This window comes from Arvicola amphibius, chromosome 7 (assembly GCF_903992535.2).
Source record: "Arvicola amphibius chromosome 7, mArvAmp1.2, whole genome shotgun sequence".
NCBI lineage: Eukaryota > Metazoa > Chordata > Mammalia > Rodentia > Cricetidae > Arvicola > Arvicola amphibius.
The window spans coordinates 39,510,952-39,535,673 of NC_052053.1; the positions used below are offsets into that span (position 1 = coordinate 39,510,952).

The 24,722-nt window shown below is 35.1% G+C and overlaps 1 protein-coding gene across 1 annotated transcript in view; it reads left to right on the forward strand.

The window, feature by feature from the left end:
* Lrp1b (LDL receptor related protein 1B) overlaps window positions 1-24,722 on the forward strand; it is a 1,542,993-nt gene that overhangs the window by 1,411,159 nt on the left and 107,112 nt on the right. Inside the window, exons 69-74 of the mRNA XM_042055373.1 lie at window positions 6,780-6,909; window positions 8,449-8,555; window positions 8,878-9,010; window positions 15,586-15,708; window positions 21,167-21,292; window positions 23,659-23,796. Coding sequence (XP_041911307.1) covers window positions 6,780-6,909; window positions 8,449-8,555; window positions 8,878-9,010; window positions 15,586-15,708; window positions 21,167-21,292; window positions 23,659-23,796 — 757 coding nt within the window. The remainder of the gene's footprint in view (window positions 1-6,779; window positions 6,910-8,448; window positions 8,556-8,877; window positions 9,011-15,585; window positions 15,709-21,166; window positions 21,293-23,658; window positions 23,797-24,722) is intronic.

The window sequence follows — 24,722 nt, forward strand, 5'->3', positions numbered from 1 at the left end:
TATATATATATATATATATATACATGTAAGCAAAACATTCATCCACATAAAATTAAAACAAATAAATCTTGAGGGGAAAGGACAGAAGGACTTGGTAGTCGAGGATGAATATATTTAAAATACATTTATAAAATTCCCAAGGAAAAAATTCTAGAAAAGATAATGGAACTTAAATTCAGAATGCATGGATATTTTAAAGAATGAATAGATTATCTAAATTGTAAATAATTTTCAAAAAACAGAGAATGCGAAGTTTTATATAAGTGTAGTCTTACCTATATTCAATAAGCAGACGTACATTGAAACCTCACTTTGCCAAATAATATATTTGATTAACTAAAGATATTTCATGTGGTTTAAACACCCTAGTGGATTATTATTTGTGAGACATTGTAAATTTGCCAATGTTATTTTTATGTTAAAAAATTTTGGAATATATATTATGAAATATATTTATACATATAAATTTTATATTTATATATATACATAAATGTGGGGAGAATGAAAGAAATGTTAATTGTGAAGTGTTGATTATTTAAATACTTGGTTCATAAGTATGGATGATCTTTATATATATGGGGTTAATTGTAAGTCACAACCAGGAAAAGGCACAACACACAAAAAGCTACAAGCCTAAACATTTTATGAACGTAGATACAAAAAAACTTTGCCATAATATTTGCACATTAAATCCAACAGCATGGTAAAAGATTATTCTCCATAATCAAGTGTGATAGGCATACATGGATTACTCAATATTTGCCAATGAGCAACAATAATTAAGACATAAAATGGAAAAAACCTTGATGATTTTTATAAGGACAGGAAAAGAAGTTTAATTAAAATACAACATCCCTTAATTTTAAACACTGAGTAAATTAAGTGTACAATACAGATAACACAATAATAAAGGCCTCAGTAATGAAATTATAGCCTGTTTATATATAGAAAAAACTGTAAGTGTTTTCTGAGTATGAGACTAGAAGGTTCTAAGACCTTCACTCAACAGTCTTGAAGTCTTACTTTGCTGGAGATGAGTGTGGTCTTTCTGTGCTTCCTAAGTAGTCTTAGTGAGCCTAGTACTCTCTACCTCAGTACACAGAAATTTACATTAATGGCATTCCTACCGCTTCAGCCTTGACTTCCTTCTACACAAATGATACAGAAGTCTCCAGTTCTCCAGCAGCACTGCTTCCATATGCCTTGTATTTCAAACTATTCTGAAACATTTAAACCGTCACAGAGGTAGATCCACTTCTGGTAAAACTTCTTCTCAAAGGCATTCTCTAAAAGATACATGTTTGTTTATCTTGACAATCAATATTTTTTGTTATCGTAGTTTTGAAAATTATATTTTATATTGGTCTTTGTGATCATAATATAAGAAAGAACACCCTTTTTTCATTAACACTTATGAAAGTCTCTGGCAAGTAATAATACTTTAATATTTGGGAAAGTATAGGAAGAAAATATCAATTGTATTGAAGAAAGTCTAATAAATATCTGTCAGCAAATATAAAATTAAAAAATAGGAAAGACAGTTTCCTTCATTAACTGAGGATTAATCTTGAAAGAAGAATAATGATTCACCTCCTTACCCCAGGAATGTCTATAGCTGTGAGCTCCTAAGCCATTTGTAGGAAAGGAAAAAGTACAGATTGTGAAAAATAGAAACTTCTATGCAAAAGAAAAAAATTAGTCCACAAAGATGCTTGGGCTGTACAGCTTATTCAAACCAATCTTCAGACCAAGGTGGATAAAAATCACTCTCTGTTATCTCATTCCCCCCAAAGATCTGGGAAATTTCCATATATAATATATATATATATGTATGTATGTATACACACATGATATATTATATATATATATATATATATATATATATATATAATCCTCTTTGACTTCTAATGAAATGTGTCCATGAGAAAGCAGAAGTAGCCACAATGACAGACTATTGCACAGTCATTTAGGAGCAAATGTCATAATGGAAAAGTTGACTCACACACAATGAAATGGTAAGAAGATCAGTTCAGAGGAAAAGAGATGAGGTGTGAGAGAGAACACTGGGAGAAAGATGGATGTCAGGATGAAGTAGAGTTCCCTAGGCTTCTTGTTTGTTTCATATGTGTTCCTCCCTGAATATTCAAACATAGTTGAACTATAAGGAAAAAAAAACTTGAAACAGCTTTTATGAGTATAATAGAGGTCCTCAAAAGGAAACAAACAAACAGCGGAAGGAAATGAATAAGAAAGTAGAAATAGAATCAATAAAGAAAAAAAAAACAAATTGAGGGAATTCTGGAAGTGAAAAATTTAGGAATTCAATTTGGAACCACAGAAGAAAGCTTCACCTTTATAATAAAACAGATGGAAGAAGGAATCCCCGTCACTGAAAACACAATGTACATAGATATATTGGTTAAAGAAAACTAAAATACCCTAGCACAAAATATCCAAGAAATCTGGGAAAGTATAATACAACCAAATCTAAGAATAATAGGGGAAATAAAAAATGCAGGTCAAAACATAAAATACTTACAACAAAACTCTTAGAATAAATTTTCTCTAAATTAAAGAAGATGTCTATTAACATACAAGAAACATACAGAGTACCAAATAGACTAGACAAGAAAAGGAAGTCCCTTTGGCACATTATAATCAAAACTATAAATGTACCAAACAAAGAAAGGATAGTAAAACCTACAGTAAAAAAAAAAAAAAAAAAAAAAAAAAAAAAAAAAAAAAAAAAAAAGACTATGAAACATATACAAGCGAAAGCATTAGTATTACACCTGATTGCTGGATGGAGACTCTAAAGGACAGAATAGCTTCAACAGATGTGTTACAGACTTTAATGCCAGCTCAGATTATTATGCCCAACAATACTTTCAGGCACAGTAGATGAAGAAATTTCATGATATATCCAAGTTTAGGAAGTATCTATCACAAATCTAGCTTTATAAAAAGTGATAGAAGGTAAAGAATGTAAGGACATTACCTAAAGAAGTTAGCTACATACAGGGGAAAATAATCTCAGACTAGCTAAATCAAAAGAATGGGAGTACACACAAACACACACCACTACCATCGCCAACAGCAACAAGAAAAATAATAGAAAAAAATCGTTGCAATTTGATATGTCTCAAATTCAATGGTGTTATCTTCTTAATAAAAATCCAGAGACTAACACAATGGATGTGAAAACAAGATCCATCCTTATATTGCATAAAAAAAATAAATAAAAAACTAGAAAAATAACCTGGTCTAGAATTCTATCAGACTTCAAGAAGAGTTAATGCTAATACTTCTCCAAAGATTCGACAGAATAAAAACACATTGGACATTTCCCAATTTATTTTATGAGACCTAATTTACCAATAAATCTAAATCACATAACAACTCAAGAAAGAAAGCAAATTATAGACCAATTTTCCTTTTGAACAAATGTGCAAAGATGATCAATAAAATACTTGCAAACTTAATCAAATCCATGAACACACTGAAAGGATCAACGACTATGTTCAAGTTGGCTTCATACCAGAGATTCAAAGATGGCTCAACATACATAATCAATAAATGTTATTCACCCTATAAACAAATTAAAAACACATGGTCATCACATTAGATTTACAAAAGTCCATTGACAAAATCCAACTCTCCTTCATAATATAATTATTAGACAGATTATGGATACAGGGGACATATCTAAATAAAACAAAGTCAGTTTACAGCAAGTATATAGCAAATGCCAGCTTAAATAAAGAGAAACTCAAATTAATTTCACTAAAATTAGGAAGAAGGCAATGTTATCCAATCTTTCCACACCTATTCATTATAGTAATTGAAACCTTACCTTGGAAAATAAGACAACTGAAGGAGATCAAGGGAGGAAAAACTGGAAAGTATCTTTAGCTTTACACAATATGATAATATACATAAATTACCTGAATTTTCATAGGACTGTGCAATAGCTGATAAACAAACTCAGTAAAGTAGTTGAATAGAAAATTAACTCACACACATCAGTAGCCTTCCTATATACTAATGACAAATGATCTGGGAAAGAAATCAGGGAAAAACACTTTTCACAATAGCCTCAAATAATATAAAATATTTTGGAATATCTCTACCCTAGCAAATGAAATAATTGCATGATAAAAACTTCAAGTCTTTAAAGAAACAGATTGCAGAAGATGCCAGAAAATAGGATGATCTTCCATTCTCATTGATCATTGGGATTAACATAGTAAAAATGTTACTAAAAGCAATCTACAAATTTATCAGGGGTAGATCCTGGTTCCACTGCCAGGGACCCCTCAGATAGCCCAAACTTCACTACTGTCTCCCACATAGGGAGGGCCTAGTTCAGTCCTGTGGATGCTCCACAGCTGTCAGTCTTAGCTTAGCTCATGAGTTTCCACGAACTTGGTTCAGCTGTCTCTGTAGATTTCTCCATCATGATCTTGACCTCCCTTGTTTATATTCTCTCTCTCTCTCTCTCTCTCTCTCTCTCTCTCTCTCCTTGCAGTTTGCTGCTTTAGCTGTAGAACTTAAGATCTCTATCTGCAGCACTGTGTCTGCCTCTGAGCCATGATAATAAAAGACTAAACCTCTAAACCTGTAAGCCATCCCCAATTAAACTATGATCATCTCTATTCTATTCTATTCTATTCTATTCTATTCTATTCTATTCTATTCTATTCTCTTCTATTCATAATTGGAAACAACCACATGCCCAGCAACAGAAGAATCGATAAAGAAAATATGTAGCATTTATACAATGTAGTATCATTCAGGCATTAAAAAAATGAAATTGTGAAATTGGCAGTCTAATGGGTATAATTAGAAAATAATCATCCATAGTGAGATATCCCTGTCTCAGGGAGACAAATCTTTTCCTTCTTCAACCATTATCAGAGAAACTTCCTTCTACAGTAGATATGAACAAATATAGAGACACGCAGCCAGACATTATGTAGAAAGATAAACCTTGGAATATCCAGCCCTAAATGGTCCATAACCATAATAGCTCAGCTAGCCCTATAGAACATGAGGCGGAGAGAATGTAAGAGCCAGAATGGATGGCTCTTACAATACCCTTTAAATCAATGTGAGCAAAGCTCATATGACCTCACAGTGACTAGAGCAACATGCATAGAGCCTGCTCGGGTCTTCACCAGGTTCTCTGCATTTAGACTATGGCTTCCAGATAAGTGTTCCTATGGGATTAATAGGTGCAAATGAATAGGTCTCTAACTCTTTGGCCTACTCTTAGTCTCCTTTCCTTCTCTTGATCTGTCTTTTCCAAATTCAGTGTTATAGAATTTGTTTTATCTTATGATAACAACTGGACTGTCATATATTCTAGATGAGGGAAAATCAGTGTTCTCTAGTGTAATAACACTGAGTTTATCAATCGCTATATGGCATGTCTCATGTTAAAGAGTAGCTCACCACAAACAAAGGACTCTACAAATTTGCGTGTTTTAGTTACGAAAAGTTGAAATGACCATAATTGAGGAACACATTTTCCAGTCTGTTCCTCATCTTCTTCAGGTGACATGAACTGAGTTCTTGAGCTACACGATAGCAGACATATTGTTGGTCTCTTTCTTAAAAAAGTATTGTCCCATGTTCCATCAGTCCCATTCCAAGTGGACTTGGTGGTCTCCCATTAGTTCTGTCCTGCCGTCTCTGAAAGTAGCTGATGGTGGAGGCTGACCGAGGAGCCAAGGACAATGGCGATGGGCTTGGTCTCTATGACATGGATGGGCTCTGTGTGAGCCTTGTCAGTTTGGTTGCTCACCTTCCTGGACCTGGAGGGAGTTGGGAGGACCTTGGACTCAACATAGTGTAGAGAACCCTGATGGCTCTTTGGCCTGGAGAGGGAGGGAGTGGGGGTATGGGTGGAGGGGAGGGGAGGGAAGGGGGAGAAGGAGGGGAGGAGATGGCAATTTTTAATAAAAAATAAATAAACTGGAAAAAAATAAAATAAATAAATAAATATTTTTTTTTAAAAAAAAGTATTGTCCCAATAATTTGAATTTGTATTTAAGTTCAGAACTTTCAAATCTGGGTGACAGATTCCAGCCTTGGGATGCAAGTGTAAAATATGGCTTATCTGGAAGAAACTGTTGTTGGATATAATAAAAAGGGCACTTTCCTAACTGTACAACCTTTAGTATAAGAAAAGAAAAAAAGAAGCTTTTATTTAAACATAAGCAATATTAAGTCTTATTTTGTTAAAAATAGTTTCATTCCCATAGGTGTTATTCCACAAAGGACAATTCTCTTCGAATTGCATTTGAAAAGTCTAATCACCTTCTTATAAAGATATTAATTTCTTCACATGTATACAATTTGCAAGTAATTTATTTCTTCACATGTATATTTGCATGTACACATGTGTGGAGGTGCAATTGATGGCCAGAAGAGGGCCCAAGAACAACTGAAGAAAAGGATGCCATGAATTAAAGAGGAGAAAGAGGGGAGGGAGAATATGGGAGGATACGAAGAAAGAAAAGCGAAATGAAAAATGAAGTAATTATATTTTAACTTAAAAATAAAATTTGAAAAACTGAAAAAGTAAGACTATTCACAGAGAAAACTGAAATTTTTTATCTCTCTGTCATACTCACAGGCCAGCAATGAACATATGCTGTGTCTTATGCCATTCCTGTGGCTTTTAAACCCTTATAAACATTTTTGTTGTCTTTTGGCTTTGCAGATATTTTTTTAAAAACGAATTAATTTAATTATCTCTCTGTTATATTTGGCAGAAAAATTGTGAAACAAGTTGTTCCAAAGATCAGTTTCAGTGTTCCAATGGTCAATGCCTTTCAGCAAAATGGAAGTGTGATGGGCATGAAGATTGTAAATATGGAGAAGATGAGAAAAACTGTGAGCCAGGTAAATGAGAGTAGAAAATCTAAATTACTGGCTATTTTAAACTTGACTCAATTTAAACCAATATGTTTTGTCCAGAAAACTCTGGCACAGACCCACATTCTACTGACTTTTAAAGATCAATTGAAGTGTCTGTGAATAAGTTCTTTGTGTGCTCTTCCTTGTTTTCAAAGACAATTTGGCAGATAAAATGACTAGTTATGTATGGGATCCAAATGTCAGTCTTGGAATTGGTCTCCCTTATTATAAAATGAAATTTGATTTAAATGCGGTATCAAGGTTTTAGTCACAGAAGGTAAGGTTCTGAAACAGATGGCAGCAGTTGGATGGGCCAGCTGAAATGCACATGCATTCTTTTGTATTTATGTCTCATATCAAGTCAAATGAAAATTAGAAGGTCATGGAAGGTATAGAAAAATAATTTAGTTCATACGTTTCTATTCTTTATACATGATTCTAAATCGTGCTCATTAAACATAAAATGCTAATAAAGATGTTTCAGTTATGATGTTTTATAGGAAAACAAATTCAAAAGACCATGCTCTCATTTGTGTATAAGCACAAAAGCATAGACTTGGGAGAGAAGGCCCTAGAAACAGTTTACTCACTGCCATGAACTCTGCGTAAGCTATGATCCATATTGAAATGGATCACATTTTTCTTTCTGTTTCCAGATGTATTCTTACCATTTTACCTATCAGATTTGCTAGACAAAACTGATTTATAAAACAATTGAAAGTCGAGGGAGTCTTTTATACCTTTGCTTAAGGAATTAGACCTCAGAGTGATTGTAAAGTAATTTAGGACACATAATTCCCAAATATAAGGTCAAACACTGGAAGTCTCATTAAAAGCCTTAAAATCTAAATCCATAGGCAAAATTAAGCTATCACAAATTATATGATAATTAATTGAAACTGGGATATGGTAATAATTTATCCACTTACTAACTCTGCTCAAGAATAAAAAAAAAACTGTCCAACAAGGTGGTACACACCTTTAATCTCAGAACTTGGGAGGCAGAGGCAGGAAGATTTCTAAATTTGAGGCCAGTCAGATGTATAGAATGTGTTCCACAATAGCTCAATAAATAATAAAGAAAAAAGAAAAAGAAAGAAAGAATATAAAATCTATAGGATTGATTTAATACATATACATAAACTTTTTCAAGGCTCAAGGCTACTTAATGTTTTTTGCATTATGAAAGTAGACTTTTTGTGATCATTTAAAACTGTGAGAAATTCACTTAACTCTTCATGCTCAACAGAAAAGGATCTCAATGAATTTTTTTGTTCATTAAGTCTAGTATATTAAGTCCTTACTTCACATCACAGCTAATAACCTTTGAAATGTCCTGCCTATAAAAAATAGTGTAAATCACAATTTAAATGATCCCTAATGCTAGTTGTTGAACATTTATAAAAACCATAACCTAATTTTAGTCTGTCCATGAATTCATAGTTGCATATGTTTGTATATATTTTATCTTCTGTATCAGTCATCAGTTTTGCTAATCTAAACTTCAGCTTTCTAATTGTTTAGCCTTTCCTGCTTGCTCATCAAGTGAATACATGTGTGCGAATGGAGGATGTCTGTCAGCATCTTTGAAATGCAATGGAGAACCTGACTGTGCTGATGGTTCTGATGAGGTAAAACTATCAGTTGATTAAAGTTTTGAATTACTTTAACTGGGGTTGAAAAACCAAATGCAAGAAAAATAAGCAGAAGTTTGACTATCAGAACTCTCTGAAATTTTATATAGCTATATGTTTTATGGGTATATAATTTCCTCAGAAAATGGAAGGCTCTTCATTCTGTCTGTATCTTAAAGCACATTGTTGCTTGTAGAGGCTGTGTTCATTAAGACAAAATGTTAAATCTCACTCTATAGCAGACATCTACTATTGTGAATTCCCTAGTGATTCCATCAACATTAATGAAGAACGCTACTTTCCCACTGTCTTTGAGCAGATGGACTGTGTTATAGAATGTAAGGAAGATCAGTTTCGTTGCAAAAACAGAGCATACTGTATTCCGATTCGATGGCTTTGTGATGGAATTTATGACTGCGTGGATGGCAGCGATGAAGAGAACTGTGGCAGAGGTAAGGTGGTGGTGGTGGTGGTGGTGGTGGTGGTGGTGGTGGTGGTGGTGGTGGTGGTGGTGGTGATTGTGTGTCTCTCTGTTCATAAATGAGAGAATGGAAGTAAAGTTGTGGAATAGTGTCTACAGAGTAGGCAAATGAAAGGATCTATGAATAATTATTTTAGTGTTTTCTGCTTGCATTCCACTTTCCCTTTAGTAAATAAGAAAAATCCACAAAATCTTGAAGCAGGATGGAAGCCCAAACTATGCACAATGGGAGAAAACTCACTCAGATGTAAGAGTTTATAGTGTACTGGATGGCAGACATTCTCCAGACTAGACATAAGTTCAGTGCTAACATGTGAGCTACAGAGGACACAGCACCTGGGTAGGAGGATGGATGACAACCAGTATTTGAAGAGGCCCCAGCTTCTGTAGAGTCAGGACGTAGCCTATGTAGAGAAATGAGGAGTATTTACGAAAATGGGACACAGCATCTCTACAGAGAGGGCACAACATCCATACAAGACATGCGTCCAGAGACATGACTGCTCACATGTTCTCCAGGCTTTACATCTGCCTCCCTTCTATATGGCTTTTCTTACTCTGAGAGAATAGAATGATCATGTGGTTTATTGGATTATACCAAGTTGTCACCTATGTGATATGTAACTTGTAATTTGTGCCAAATATTTCTTCTGGTCATGTTGTTGAGAAGATGACTTATGCTTTTTTCACTCTGGAAGATAATATTCAATTTTAGTATGAATTTTTTTATAGCTGTTTGAATAGCAATTTTTTGAAACTGTTTTCTTGTACATCATGACATTAAAAACAGTCAGTTGTTGTTGTTGTAAGTTAATGAGGATTAAAAAGAAATTATGTCCTGAAACTTAAAGTGACCACAGGTTGCAGAACTTTTAGTTTAGTATGATTTAGTTTTGTTTGTTTGTTTGTTTAAATGGAAAGTGTTATAACTAGATCACAGCTTTCTCCCAATGAATTTTACCTTTCAACACCCAAAATTTTATTAAAAGATATGATACCACCATAGGCTCCCAAAACATATTTTAAAACAGTGTTGGCAATTTTAGTGTTTAATTTAATCTGAGGAAGTAACTTTGGTGTTGATAAATGTTTCTCAGATCTTGAAGGAAATAGAAAGCTAAAAAAACCTCCCTTTTATTATAATTGATGTCCTGTCACCTTGAAGTGGGACACTTCCACTAACAATTGGTATCCTGGAAACCGAGGAAGGTGTGTATGTGTGCATGTGTGTGTGTAAGATGGATCAATGCATTAAGTACAAGAGGATAAGAGCGGCAAAGGACCTTAATTCTGATACCTAGCAGCCATATAAAGCCCAAATGGGTGCATGCCTGCAATATCAGTATTGGGACCTCAGGAGCTTGTGACACATGCATTCCAGTCAAGATGGTGAAGTACATATCCAGTGAGACTCTCTTGCTCAAAGAGCTAGCTAGAAAACAGTAGTGGAAGATGCCAAGCTCACTTTAGGCTTTAATCTTATATGTAGTCGAATACACACACACACACACACACACACACACACACACACACACACAAACACAAGGTTAAGGTTCAGAATAACACATTTTTCTAGTGTTTCAGATTTCATTAGTTAGTATACAAGAATAATGTTCCAAACCTGATGGAATCAACAGCAGCACTTGTATGTTAAAGGATAGAGTCTATGATCCTAAAGAACCTGATGTTTATTGTGGCTTGAACTTTCATTCTTGGTTCTACTTGTTCTGGCACCTGTAGAAAAAACAATTTACAGTATTCTTTTAGAAAACTCAAGTTCAAAGAATGTAACTATTTATATGCTTTGTAAAATATTATTCCATATCAAAACTTCTGCCAACCCAAAACCATATGACAACTATGACTGGCTGCCTCCTGTATGGTCCTCTTGATCAGTTTTCTTGTGAAGCTGGATGAAGCTCTGAGCACCACAGCTATAATTCAGATTCTTCATTGCCAAGCATGTATTATGTTTTCTATTTTGCTATTAATGATCTAGTGAATTGATCACAAATATACCTAAGCAACTGAAATATTAATCTAGCCAATATCTTTAAATTGCACCTTTTCTGTTGCTTCTTTGTACCTCATGTCATTTGAGAATTAAGCATTGTAATGAATGCAGGATGCCAAGAGTCCCACAATGCATTATTTGAAATACAAATTCTTTATGGTACAGTCTGAAGTCATTAGTAGGCTATCACAAAACCTTTAGCTTTCTGTTACAAATATAATTTAACTTCTTTTCCTATTCTTAATAAAAAAGCAATACAATTTCTGGCTTTCTCTGAGCATATATAAATAAAATGAAATCTAACTCAATAGCTTGGGGAGATAACCTTTCCTTTTAACAATACAGATAAACTACAAATAGAATTTTTTTAAAGGTAAAGTATGTCAGAGTTCATAAACATGACTGAATTTAATTTGTTGTAAAATAGAGCATGCATTGAGATTAGTAATTTAAACCATTCTTATCCAAACAATTTGACTCTACTCCATAATCTACAGATTTTGATTTGGAATTAAAGCAATGCATACTTGAACTCCATATTATGTTGTCTGTCTGTCTGTCTGTCTTTCTCTCTGTGGCTCTCCTTCTCTCTCTCACTCCCTACTTCATTCCTCCTCCTCCACCTTCCTTTTGGAAAACAGTCTATCTGGGTAGCTATATTACCTAGTATTATCCCCAGGATTAAGTACTATTGCTTCAGTCATTCAAGTTCTGGAATTTAGGCATATACCACTACACAAAGAATGTGTTTAGATTCCCTTCAGTAGGAAAGTCACATGTATTTTCCTTTGTATTGTTTAAAGAGAAAACTTTAAATGGTTATATATTAGGTTGTATGATTTTGATAATTGAGATTACTTTTAGATTGCAATAATTTAGATTTAGTGTTACAGACACTTGAAGTAAAGTAGCATTTTAGAAAACTCTATAGGAATTGAAAGCCTTACACTGTGAATATCAATCAGTCCACTCTCTGATGCATTGAGCACCTGCCCTTCTATGTGTCTCAGACTTCTGTGGTTTTGAAAGATGGCAATGTAATCTAAACAGGTTCCACTTTTGAAATTTTACAGAATTTCCTAGCCACTGCTTTAAATGTCACACAAATTTCAGAGCAATATATCTGAAACTTTCTTCCTGTAAGTATGTCTACAACAGATCATAGCAGGCTGTTTTTCAAGTCAATTATGTGAAATTTTCCAAGTTCCTATCACACACTGAACTTGTGTTGTAACTCACAACAGGCATAAAAATCATGATCATTTCCTACTAGGATAATAATCCTATTTGTTCACCTTAATTATGAATTTATATCTCCGTGTTGTTTTATTTGGAAGTGCTTGTGAATATGGGTTTGGAAGTTACTTTATTATGCTTTTTTCATAGATGAAGCTATTGATGTGAAATTAATAGGTTGTCCAGAGAAGCATAGAAACCCATAGTGCCCAATAACCACAGAAATCTGTTCTGTGTTTCTTATCTGTCCAGAGAATCAAAATTTGTTAGCTCATTGAGTTCTTTGCATGTGGTATTGACAGAAAAATATTATATTCAAACGTTTTATATTTGACGTGATTTTCATTTTTGTGAAAATATTAAACATACAAAAGTAAAGCCTGATTGCACACATTTTAAAAGAAAAAATAATAAAGGACATAGACAAATTATTTTCATCTCTATGAAATGATTGTTTATACTGCAAAAATGTCTTAACAATGCCACAAAATTTTAGTTTAGTAAAATAAGGAGTAGGACGGTGTTTAAGGGAGGGAGGAATTTAAATTAACCCTGCTTATTCTTTTTCGATGATGAATAGAAGTACAAGTTTTAAAAAATAACAATTTGTTAGAGAATTTCATAACATGTAAAATGGTTTTTAATAAAATTCACATTTCGCTTATCCCTCTAACTCCTCCTGGATCTGCCAAATCTCTAATCTTCATGTCATTGTCCTTGCCATCATCTTCCTCTTCTTCATCCTCTTCCTTCAAGCTGCTCCTCTTCTTCTTCTCTTTCTTTATAGCTCATTGAACTTATTTTCTTCTAGCAATATAATTAGGTGTGTGGGCCATCTACTGGAACATGGGCTAACTACCAGAAGCCAGATATTTAACAAAACAATAACAAAGCTTAATTTCTTCTAATAGAAGCTTCTCAAGTGTGGTTGAGAGCTTACGAGGGCATCAACCATCCATGCCAGAACATGTATGTGTTTCCTTTAGAAGTTTTGAGCAGGTAAACACAGAATGCAGTTGCTGAGGCCATGAGTACAGTCCTATCAATATAGAGAAGAGATTGTTTGAATCTTTTGGCTTTTTGTTTATGTTTTGTTTTGTTTTGTGTGGTTTGGTTGGTTGCTTTGTTTACTTTGGATTGGTTTTATGAGACAGAGATTCTCTGTGTACTTTTGGCTGTCCTGGTCCTTGTTCTGTATAAGAGGCTGACCTCGAACTTACAGAATCATGTCTGTCTCTGCCCCCCAAATGCTGTAATAACAGGCATGCACCACAAGACCCAGCTCTAACCTTGTTTTTTATTCTACTTGTATGTATACAATATTCTCACTCTTTCTTCCAAGATGGTCCCTGAGTCTTGGGGTAAGGGTATCATATAGATGTCCCAATTATTGTTGAGGACTCCACAAAAAAAAATTGTCACTTCACTTTGATCAACTGTGAGTTTCTGCCCTCCACTATATAAAGAAACTTCACAATGAAGTTGGAGAGTTGCTCTAATCTACCTGTATAGGGATAATGAAATGATGTTGTAGGGCCACAGATACTATGTCAACGTGATGAAATAATAGTCAGATTATCCTGGAAAATGTGAGCTCCCCAGCCATGAGTTATCTCCCAGATTTGTGCTACTTTTTGTGCACTTCCTCCTGTACCATTGGCAATTGGTCCAATCAGAAAACAATGGTTACTGCCTACATAGCATCCATGCCATTATGTAACCATGGGCATATCTTTCCATACCAGTCATTACTATAACTGTAACTTACATATTTTTAAAGAGGTAAATTCATAGACAACATTTTTCCTACAACTGTCTGTCTAGCAACTATTTTTCTTAAATTTTAAAGCTAACCACTAAAGAGGAAACTTCATGATCAGCACCAAATTAATTTCTCCATTTTCTATTACCAAAATATGTGGTGTCTTCAGCAGTAATTAGGATGTTTTTAAAAACCAAATGGAAACCTGTTGCAAGAAAGCCACTTGTTCGTCCCAGCCACCCAGACCTGAAATAACCACACAGAAACTGTATTAATCCAATCTATGCTTGGCCCATTAGATCTAGCTTCTTATTGGTTAGCTCTTACATCTTAATTTAACCCATTTCTATTAATCTGTATATCACCATGAGGTCGTGGCCTACCAGCAAAGTGCTGGTGTCTGACTCTGGCAGTGGATCCATAGCGTCTCTCTGACTCTGCACTTCTTTCTCCCAGCATTCAGTTCATTCCTCCTCTGATGGAGGAATGTCTATGTGTTACTTTCATTGGTTAATAAAGAAACTGCCTTGGCCCTTTGATAGGACAGAAAATTAGGTAGGCAGAGTAAACAGAACAGAATGCTGGGAAGAGGGCAGTGAGGCAGATGCTTCAGGCAGTCATCATAGCCAGTCATCATGCCTCTACTCTCTGAGTCAGATGCAGGTTAAGGTCTCTCCTGGTAAGCGACCACCTTGTGGTGTTACACAGATTACTAAATATGGGTTAGTCAAGATGTGAGAATTAGCCAATAATTAGCCAATAAGAGGCTGCAACTAATGGGCCAAGCAGTGTTTAAAAGAATACAGTTTCTGTGTAATCATTTTGGGTAAAGCTAGCCGGTGGCCACGAGCTGGTTGGGGGTATGCAGCCTGTCACTCCTACTACAATCCTTGCTTACCTAAGTTCTACCCTATCAGGCCAAGGCAGTCTCTTTATTCCCACATCAGAAACCTACAATTTTATAACCCTTATGGATATAACACACACACACACACACACACACACACACACACACAAAATCTTAATTGGAGTAACCCTACACAGGGGACAGTCCTCCTCCAGGAAGCCATACTTTTTCAAATGAAAATCCCAGCTCCAGAAACGAAATATCTCCCCTTCAGCTGTTGATCAGAGCTATGGAAAAGGCCATCTCAAACTGCCAGCTATTGCTGTTGCTTTTAATTGCCCAAAAGAACATGGGGATATAAATTAACATTTTAAACAATTTGAACTTTTATATTGTAGTCCAAATGTGTTAAATTGAAGATAATTTAGATTTTTTAAAATATTCTTCTTTATCTTCTGGTATTCCCTAAACAAAATGTGATATATTTATAATAATATAAAGATATTTTGGTTGGTATAATTAGGAACAAGCTGTTAAAGAAAAACATTTGTAAATTGCCTGTTTCTGGTACTATGCAGGAATGAAATATGAAGGAATAAAGTAGGAAATAATAGAACAAATAGAGGAGGCTGAGACCTTCCGCATGCACTACTAATTTTCTCAATCTCCTTTTCCTTACAACTGAAGGAGGAAGTATCTGCAGAGCTGATGAGTTCCTGTGTAATAACTCCCTTTGCAAGCTCCACTTCTGGGTTTGTGATGGAGAAGACGACTGTGGAGACAACTCAGATGAAACCCCAGACATGTGTGGTATGGTCTCCCCTGTGGCCGTCATTACGCTCTCCTCTTGTGATCTAACATTCTGAAGGGCACCGGGGAGTATTGACATGGTCTACAGATGCCACATACTTGGGGTCAGGTAGACAGGGTACAGAGTAATATACAGTTTCTCACCAGGTAATAAAGGTATCACACTGTCAGAAGTTAATAACTCTATTGGCAACCCACTTATATCGACCTGTCATGGCAGCACTATTCAGGGCAAAAAGTATGTACTATTTAGAAGTAGTTACATAAAGTAGATGGACATTAGAATTGAGTGAGGTACATTTAATATTTTTGGCTTCACATCAATGGATACTTTAGTATAAAGAATTTTTAATAATAAGTATAAATAATGTGACTATTCAAATAACATAATATCAGAAATAAAAATTTACTGCAGAGACTCTTCAGAAACCAATGCATAATCTATAGAAAATCATGCTAGCCATTAAGCATTAAAACTTAAAGACTTGCAAAATAACAACAAACTAAATAACAACAGCAACACTGCTAAGCAACAACCACCCCACAAACATTCTTTCTCTAAATACACATTAATCTTGACTAGTATTTTCTGGGTATATACAGTGAAAAATTGCAATATTTGAGATTATTAGCAAAAATATTTTTATGTCTTTATAAATCTCTTTCATGTTATTCTTTTGTAATGTAATCTCAACAAGACAGGTGATTCTAGCATGAATTTAAAGGAAAATATCTACATCAGATATAATTAAATAATACCTCAAGTGATTAAAGGGGAGAGTAATATGGATGTGTCTATTTAAGTTTCATGTTGTAAAGACAAATAAAGTAATACATTTTCAAAGTTAATGATATTGAACTGCTAGTTTTAACAGTGGGGAGAAAAAATAACAAGGAGGCAGATCCATTTTTTATATGATTTCAGGGGGAAAAAGCTTTTCAAAAACTTTTTTCTGTAAAAACTGTTTTTTTACAAAAAAAAACTGATGGATAATGTGCAAAGGTTTTTTTTTTTTAATAATTCCACCAGAATAGACTCCAGAACATCACCAGACATTATATATATAAACAACTAGTTATTAACTGGTTATTAAACATCCATACTGCAGAGACACACACTCCTGGGCTATTTATTGTGTTGGAAATGTCTTCTGAGGAGTATTCCGTACAGTACAGCTACAAAATATTTTTAAATCTGAGTGTATCTGGGTTGTCATGCTCACCTGTCTCCCATCAGTATAAACATTAAGTGGAGTTATTCAAGCCATAGGATCTTCTACATCATTGAGGCTAAAATAAATGGCAATTTTTTTGTGTGTTTGAAGACCTCATTTATTCATTTAATAATTCACAACACTTTCTCCATATTATTTCAAAAATGACAGAAATAAATAAAAGGTACATGAATTCATTGTTTTTCTGTCACTATGATAAAATACTGTGATCAATAAAAGCTTAACAGGGAAAATATTTATTTTATTATGAAGATTTATAAAAGTATGGAAGAAAAAATGTTCCATCTTGAAATAAGTGAAGTAACATTTTCATCTGGGTCTGAGTGATATATAACTAGGAAAAGGAAAAAGGAAATAATGCAAATTTAAAACAAACCAGAAAAAAAAACGACAATTTGGAGACTAGAATTAAATGTAAAAGCCAGGAAACAGAGCAAACCATAGTTTAATGGAGAAACTTGAACACTTATGTTCCTTTACAGCTCAAAAGTAGGAGGTAGCAGAGATGCCGAGGCAGTGGTTCTCTGAAGTCTGAGGTGACAAATTTAATAGAGATTTCCCATTTAGAATTGTGTGCTCCAAGGTCTCTCTCTCTCTCTCTCTCTCTCTCTCTCTCTCCCTCTCTCCCTCTCTCTCCCTCTCTCTCCCCTCCTCCCTCTCATGTCTGGCTGTTATTTTCTGCACTTGATCCTGTGTTATGAAGGAGGAAGCATCTCTGATGATAGGAGAGTAAGACATTTTGTAAGATCTATTGGTATAACCGAATTTGCAAGTTATTATTAGGAGTCATATTTTTATTTTTTAAAGACCACTACTAATTGGTTTGTGCTAGTTCTCTGGGCTATCTAGTCTCTGGTCCTTAGACTCTCAAACAGTGTCAAGTCATTAAGGATCTTAAATAAGTTGTTAGCTCATGTGTAGAAGCAAATAGAGCTGTAATGGTTTAAACAATGCATCCACATAAGGACTAACAGCTCATTTCCTGCCCTTTCTTATTTTACCCCATCCTTATTAACCTCCTACCTTCCCTTCTATTCTCTTTCCAAGATCCGTGACATTTGGTTTAATTTTATGTTCCATTTAGTTTAACTATCACAGTATGTGTGACCACCCTGTAGGAACTATGTATTGGAGCCTGGGGAAGTTACCAGTGGCACTTAACTGAAAGCTTTGAATCCTCTTCTCCATTAACATGACAGTAGCAAATAATTCAGTGGTGAAAGGTGGGGCCATCTGAGACAGTCCTCTAATTATGCCTGGCTACTGACCAGCTTCTTCTTGTCCAAATCCAGGGAAGGCATTTATCACTCCTTTGAGTCCATGGTTACAATGACTGGGTCTTGTGGAGAAGGTGGCATTTTGCATCCATTACTTATATTTTCTGGCTCTTATATTTTTTGCTTCCTCTTCTTTTACTGTGTTCCTTGAGTTTTATAGGGAATTATACAATATGTGTTTAAGGTTGAGCACATATCCATCACTTATTCTTTAAACTTTGTGTATAAATGAGCTTTTACACTCACTGTCATTTATTAGAAAGAGGCTTCTCTGATAGTATTTTGTGATGAACATATATATATATATATATATATATATATATATATATATATATGTTTAAAAGGCAGGTTGCCACTAACTCTGTTTAACAAAATGGCACTGCCATGAGTTTTGTTTCAGTTTATGATGCCAACAATGAATTACCATGTATGACACTATTCCTTGAGAGGTATGATCAGTCTACTTACTGCAGATAGGGAGCCAACAGCATAAATAAACGAAAAACACCACCAGCGTCTTACTTAAAGAATTGTTGAGTTTACTTAGTTTACAGAATGGTGAGTGTTACTTGTAGGGACAGAAATGAACAAAGATAACTACATCATTAAAAGCCCACCATTTTGAGGTGAACTCACAGCACCATTTGCAAGAAGCTTGGCAAATTGAAGAACGTTCATTCCAGGCATTTTGGTTTGTGTAAACTTCTTCCAGGCAGTTCAGCTGGACCCTACTTCTTCTAGCTTATTTGTCTGTTTTCTACTTCTGCCATGCAGTCTAATAAGTCTGACAGCATTCAGACATTCTGTATGGTCTCTGTCTCTTCTAGGTGGTTTGGTTACTTGAAGCCCCTTCTAGGAATGTTGACTTCCCAGTCTCTTACAGTAATCATTACTGCTGACACATGCTTGCAGAAAGGAAGTCAGTGAATCTGGTCAGCTTCACTGATTTTCTGAAGTCAGTAAATTGCTTGCTTCCTAATCTTAAAGTTCTTTTATTAGAATAAATCTTTTTTTTTACCTTCATTTGCACACCCGGTATCTTAACACCCTTCTTCCCTAACAGTTTTCTTGTTGAATGTAATGTTTTATCTTCTTTAGAACACCCTGTGTTTTAATGGGTTTGTATATAAAAATATGTGTGCTACCTTGGAAGAAATTACCACACAGCATTGTTTCTCTGGGGTGAAGTTAAAATTCACTCCGAGAATGTTTGGCCATGTTCACAATAGTATTACCATTAATTCACAAGTGGCCACATATTGCCTGGCAGCTCAGATACATAGTGTGTAAATATTTTAGAAACCTATTCTCACCTAGAAGACTCTAACTCCTGGGCTACAAAAACTGTCAGAGAGGAGGCTCCCATTTTAGCCTGGTTCTCTGTAAGGCAATAAAAGTTTTTGATGATCTCAGAAACAAGCCTTAGTCATCTAGTTGTGGTTAAGAACAGGAACAACGGAAAGAAGCTTTTTGTTTGGTATATCTCTGGAGTCTCCCTGACCACCTCATGAAGGTGTTTCCCACTAGTTTCCTGGAGATTTCACTACTATTCTATGACTTCAAATAATAACATTTTTCAGTCTTGCATGGTACCTGAAGATAGTTACCATATTTGATTTGAATCTTTTTTTTTCATATACAAAAGTGAAGATATGCTAATAAAATTCTGGAAGGTGTTAGTAAGTTACAATAACTTCAAACGTGGAACAACATGAAACTTAAATAAAGTAAGAGACAATCATAACAGGCTATAAAATGAAAGAATGTCCTGGAAATACAACAGGATTTAATTAAATCAAGGACTTGTAAGAGAGTCACTCGTGTCCAGGAACAGAAATGAAGTAGACAGGTAGACTCTTCAAAAAGATAAGAAGTCAAGCTGTAGGAGTGATAAGGACAAGATAATGAAAAGTCTATTAGGTCATGCAAAGTGTCTTAAATCTTACATAGAAAGAGATAGATTACTCTAGAGGAGATAAGAATAATGTGTTAGGTTGATAGTTTCTCTGAGCATGTGAAATGTATCAGAGAATATTTAAGATATAGGTTTATAGGAGATTTTAAAACTAAGGCATTTTTATGATAACTGTTAGGGAATTAGAAAGACAACGATATGTCTGGGGACAGTATCTACAATGTGTCATAACTACATAAAGTTATGAATTATTGATGGTAAAGAATTTAGAATAATTCCAAATTTCTTGCTATGATGTGCCATTAACAAAACCGTGGTGATAGCCATATCTTAAATGTTAATTGATGCAGTCAGAGGACAGTATTAGCAGACTAGTGAATTTGTTGCAGTTAAAATACTTTAAGTAGATTGTACTTCCAGACACTCTGGAGATCACAGATCTAGGCAGAAAACTGACAAAATTTAGCACATAAGCACAGATAAATTAATGAGTATAATTAAGAGCAACTATAGGAAGAATTCAAGAGGAAGCAATTCAGTACCAAGGATAGAGCAGAGCATACTTCTACATATGAGTAATAATTAGAGATAGCTTTTAATTTAGGGACAGAATACTGAAGAATAAGATGGATAAACTTTTCTGACTTTCATTATCACACACTAAAATGAATAACAAAGATTTCCTCACCAACTTTAAGTACATATCTAAATATATGTTTAAACAGAGAGTGTTAAGGAACCAGGACCAAAGGTTGATATTTTATCCTGTCATACATCCAGTGAGATCAGAACTGAAAATCTGACCCTGAAACTTGCTTCCTTTCTTACCCCATTTTATACTTTTTAACTATGTACCCTTCAGTGATTAGTGACTTGAAAAACGAAAGATTCTTTTTTTTCTAGTCTCCAAGATTAGTCATTTTCCACCTCAAGACAAAAGCCGGGTTATCTGATTCAAAGCAACGTACATTCTTAATAACTCCATGCACCTGAAAGAGTCACTTTGTTTCTCTCTGTTATTGTTCTTTCAGTCAAATTTCTTTGCCCACCCTCAAGGCCTCACAGATGCAGAAATGACAGAATCTGCCTACAGCTTGAGAAAACATGCAATGGGATTAATGACTGTGGGGACAACTCTGATGAAGATCACTGCAATGGTAAATCTGTCTAATTGGAATTATTGATTTATAAGCAAGTTGCAAGATAAGAGAATAAATTTACTACTTAAAATTACAGCAAAGAATTCCTTGTGGTTCTAGGAAGGTCTATTTCCAGGCAGCACAGTTGAAACAGCCATTCTAAAGTAACCTCCTATCATTTCATCTGCATAAAAAGGGTGAATGGCTTTATCCAATGCCCCCTACTATGACACTTCATCCAAGAAAATATTAATATCATGAGAGAAACAATTTGATTTTAAAGAATTCGTTGTCAAAAATAGAGAGGGAGGTGAGAATATCTGTATAAAGTATGTGTAAAAACAGCATTTTTCTCTTAAATTTGAGATAGTAAAGGTCCCTACACCAATGGTACATGTGTAACAAAGATGGTTCAGAGAACATACTGGACCCAACATCATTTAAGCCTGTCTCGATCAGCCAAAAAAATCATCATCATTTAAAAGATCACAGTGAAAGCCTTTTAATACAGATTACTAAGATGTATAGACTTATAAAAAAGTTTAAATGGTGTTAACATATTTAGAAAGAGTATAATACCCAACTTGATATCATATGATGCCAAATAAAATTCCTAGTACTAGGAATGGTTCTATAATTTTTGAACTGTTTTTTTTTTCTCATGGTTTATTTTTTTTTTTATATTTAAAAATTTCCATCTCCTTCCCTCCTCCTCCCCCCTCCCTCCCCTCCTTCTCCCCTTTCTCTCCCCAACTGTTGATCCATGGGTTCCCATAGATGCCCTCCACCCACACAAATTGTATTTTATTGTTGATGCAATGGATTAAACTCTAGAACTTGATAGTGAGACAGTATTGCTGAAGATATCACATACTTGAATTAGAAAATGTGGAAAAAATCTATCTGATACTGAACTGGAGCTGCATTCCTACTGGATAGCTTTATAGAAGTGAATGGTACTATGAATACTACCAAAAGAAACACTGATCATTGGCCAATACATACATGTGAAACCTGATGCAATATAAATGATCAGACTGACAAGATTAAGACCATTGTTTAACAGTAACACAAATGATGTAAGAGTAACCTACGTCTTTCTGAAATTAGACTAAAGGCTCAATTTACCAGATAGAACTCATGACTAACACTACTGATGAAGGTAAGAATCTGAGTTTAGACAGGCCATGGACCTTATTGTGAATCCTGCTACCATTATTGTGCTAAATGCACAGAGCAATAAAATGCAATACTGACCCACAGAACAGTGCATATTTAATCCTCTCCAGATAAGCATCTGTTAGAGTACTCTAATAGAAAGTAATAATTAATAAATAAAATTAATAATTAATATAGAAATTCACAATTAGTCAATGTAAATAGAATAAGAGACGATGAAATGACCAACCCAAAGTAGTGTGTTATCACACTTTCTTTCCCACAGCAGAGGCCTGTGTGAAAGAGGGAACAGAAATGCTATAAAAGGGAGAGGAGATGGATGACTTCAAGGGAATAGTGTTTTCCAGACAATGGAGCATATGTACATATTAACTCTCTGAAACCATGACAATGTACACGAGTCTTATACAAGCTGAAGTTAGACAACAAACACAGCTCAGATGGTTGCAGGGAGTGGACGTTCCTCTCCCAGCCAAGAGGAAATTCACAATTGATGACTGCTTGCAGAGGAAAAGTCCATTTTCTTCAAGGAAGTTACATTGGGTATAACGAGCGCACTCCAGGGGCAGGCTCCATACTCAGGAAGGACTGGCCAAGACAAGCTGGACATTTTGGTTTTCTTCTTTTCCTGTTATTTATTTGTTCATTTAAATGAGAGAGACAGAGACAGAGAGACACACAGACACACAGACACACACACACAGACACACACCCACACACCCACAGAGAGAGAGAGAGAGAGAGAGAGAGAGAGAGAGAGAGAGAGAGAGAGAGAAAGGGGAGAGAGAGAAGGGGGAGAGAGAGACGGGGAGAGAGAAAGGGAGAAAGAGAGAAATATGAATTTGGGTAGGAAAATGGGGGGTGAGATCTGAAAATTGTTGGGGAAGAAAATGAATATGATCAAAATATACAATATAAAATTCTGAAAGAATAAATAAAAATGTGTATACATTATTTAAAAATTCTGCATGGGACATTTTATACATTTTCTCATAAACACTGGGTATTGGCTAATATAAGGAATATTTATTTTTTTCCAAATTCAAAAACTCTAAAAATATATTTGATTTAGGCCCTAAAACTTCTATTTTAAGATATAAAATGTATGTTTGCATACCATTTAGTATGTTCTTGAAGACATCGTGAGCTCTATATTTTCAGTCTTATGTTGTGAAACACTAACCACTTTTTCAATGATTACACAGGTGAGCTGTCATTCAAAGCCAAGCCTTGTAAGAAGGATGAGTTTGCTTGCAGCAACAAAAAGTGCATCCCCATGGATCTGCAATGTGATGGGCTCGATGACTGTGAAGACGGTTCAGATGAACAAGGCTGCACAAAGAGTATGCAGTTTCTATTAAGAAAGTACAGAAAGACAGATTTCTAACATGGAATTTTCTACTCTTGTCTGGAGGCAACTCTTCACGGTGTACTTGGTTGAAGGAACATTTCTTGGAACATCACTCAGTTTTATGACTGAGATAGAACTACAAGTATCTTCATTAAAGTTTATTTTAATTATTTGAATTTTTGTATATCAGCGAGGACATATCATACTAATTCAATTTTTTTCTCATTTTTTTATTAAAAATTTCCATCTCCTCCCCTCCTCCTCCCCCTTCCCTCCCCTCCCTTCCACCCATACCCCCACTCCCTCCTTCTCCAAGCCAAAGCCATCAGGGTTCCCTTCACTATGTTAAGTCCAAGGTCCTCCCAGCTCCCCCTAAGTCCAGGAAGGTGAGCAACCAAACTGACAAGGCTCACAGTGAGCCCGTCCATGCTGTAGAGTTCAAGCTCATCGCCGTTGTCCTTGGTTTCTCAGTCCTCCTCCACCATCAGCCACATTCAGAGAGTCCGGTTTGGTCGCGTTCCATCAGTCCCATTCCAACTGGACTTGGTGATCTCCCGTTAGTTCTGTCCCACCGTCTCAATGGGTGAACGCACCCCTCACGGTCCTGACTTCCTTGCTCATGATCTCCCTAATTCAATTTTTAAAATTGCTATTATTTTTGAAATTTATTTAGTTGATGTGGTATAGAGACAACTCTATACCACGAATTCCTCTGGTTTGTTTACATTTAAAAATAATTTCCTTAATGGAAAATAAAGTAGTGAAATGAAATACCGTGCTAAAATTACAGGGCAGTCTTCCCTTGTTCTAATTGCATTTTAACCAGTTTTCCATTCAGATGTGTTTTTATTAGTGTGTCCTGACTAAAATTGGAACCAGCTATGGATTTAGCCTTTTGACTGGAGTAACGCGTTAGCC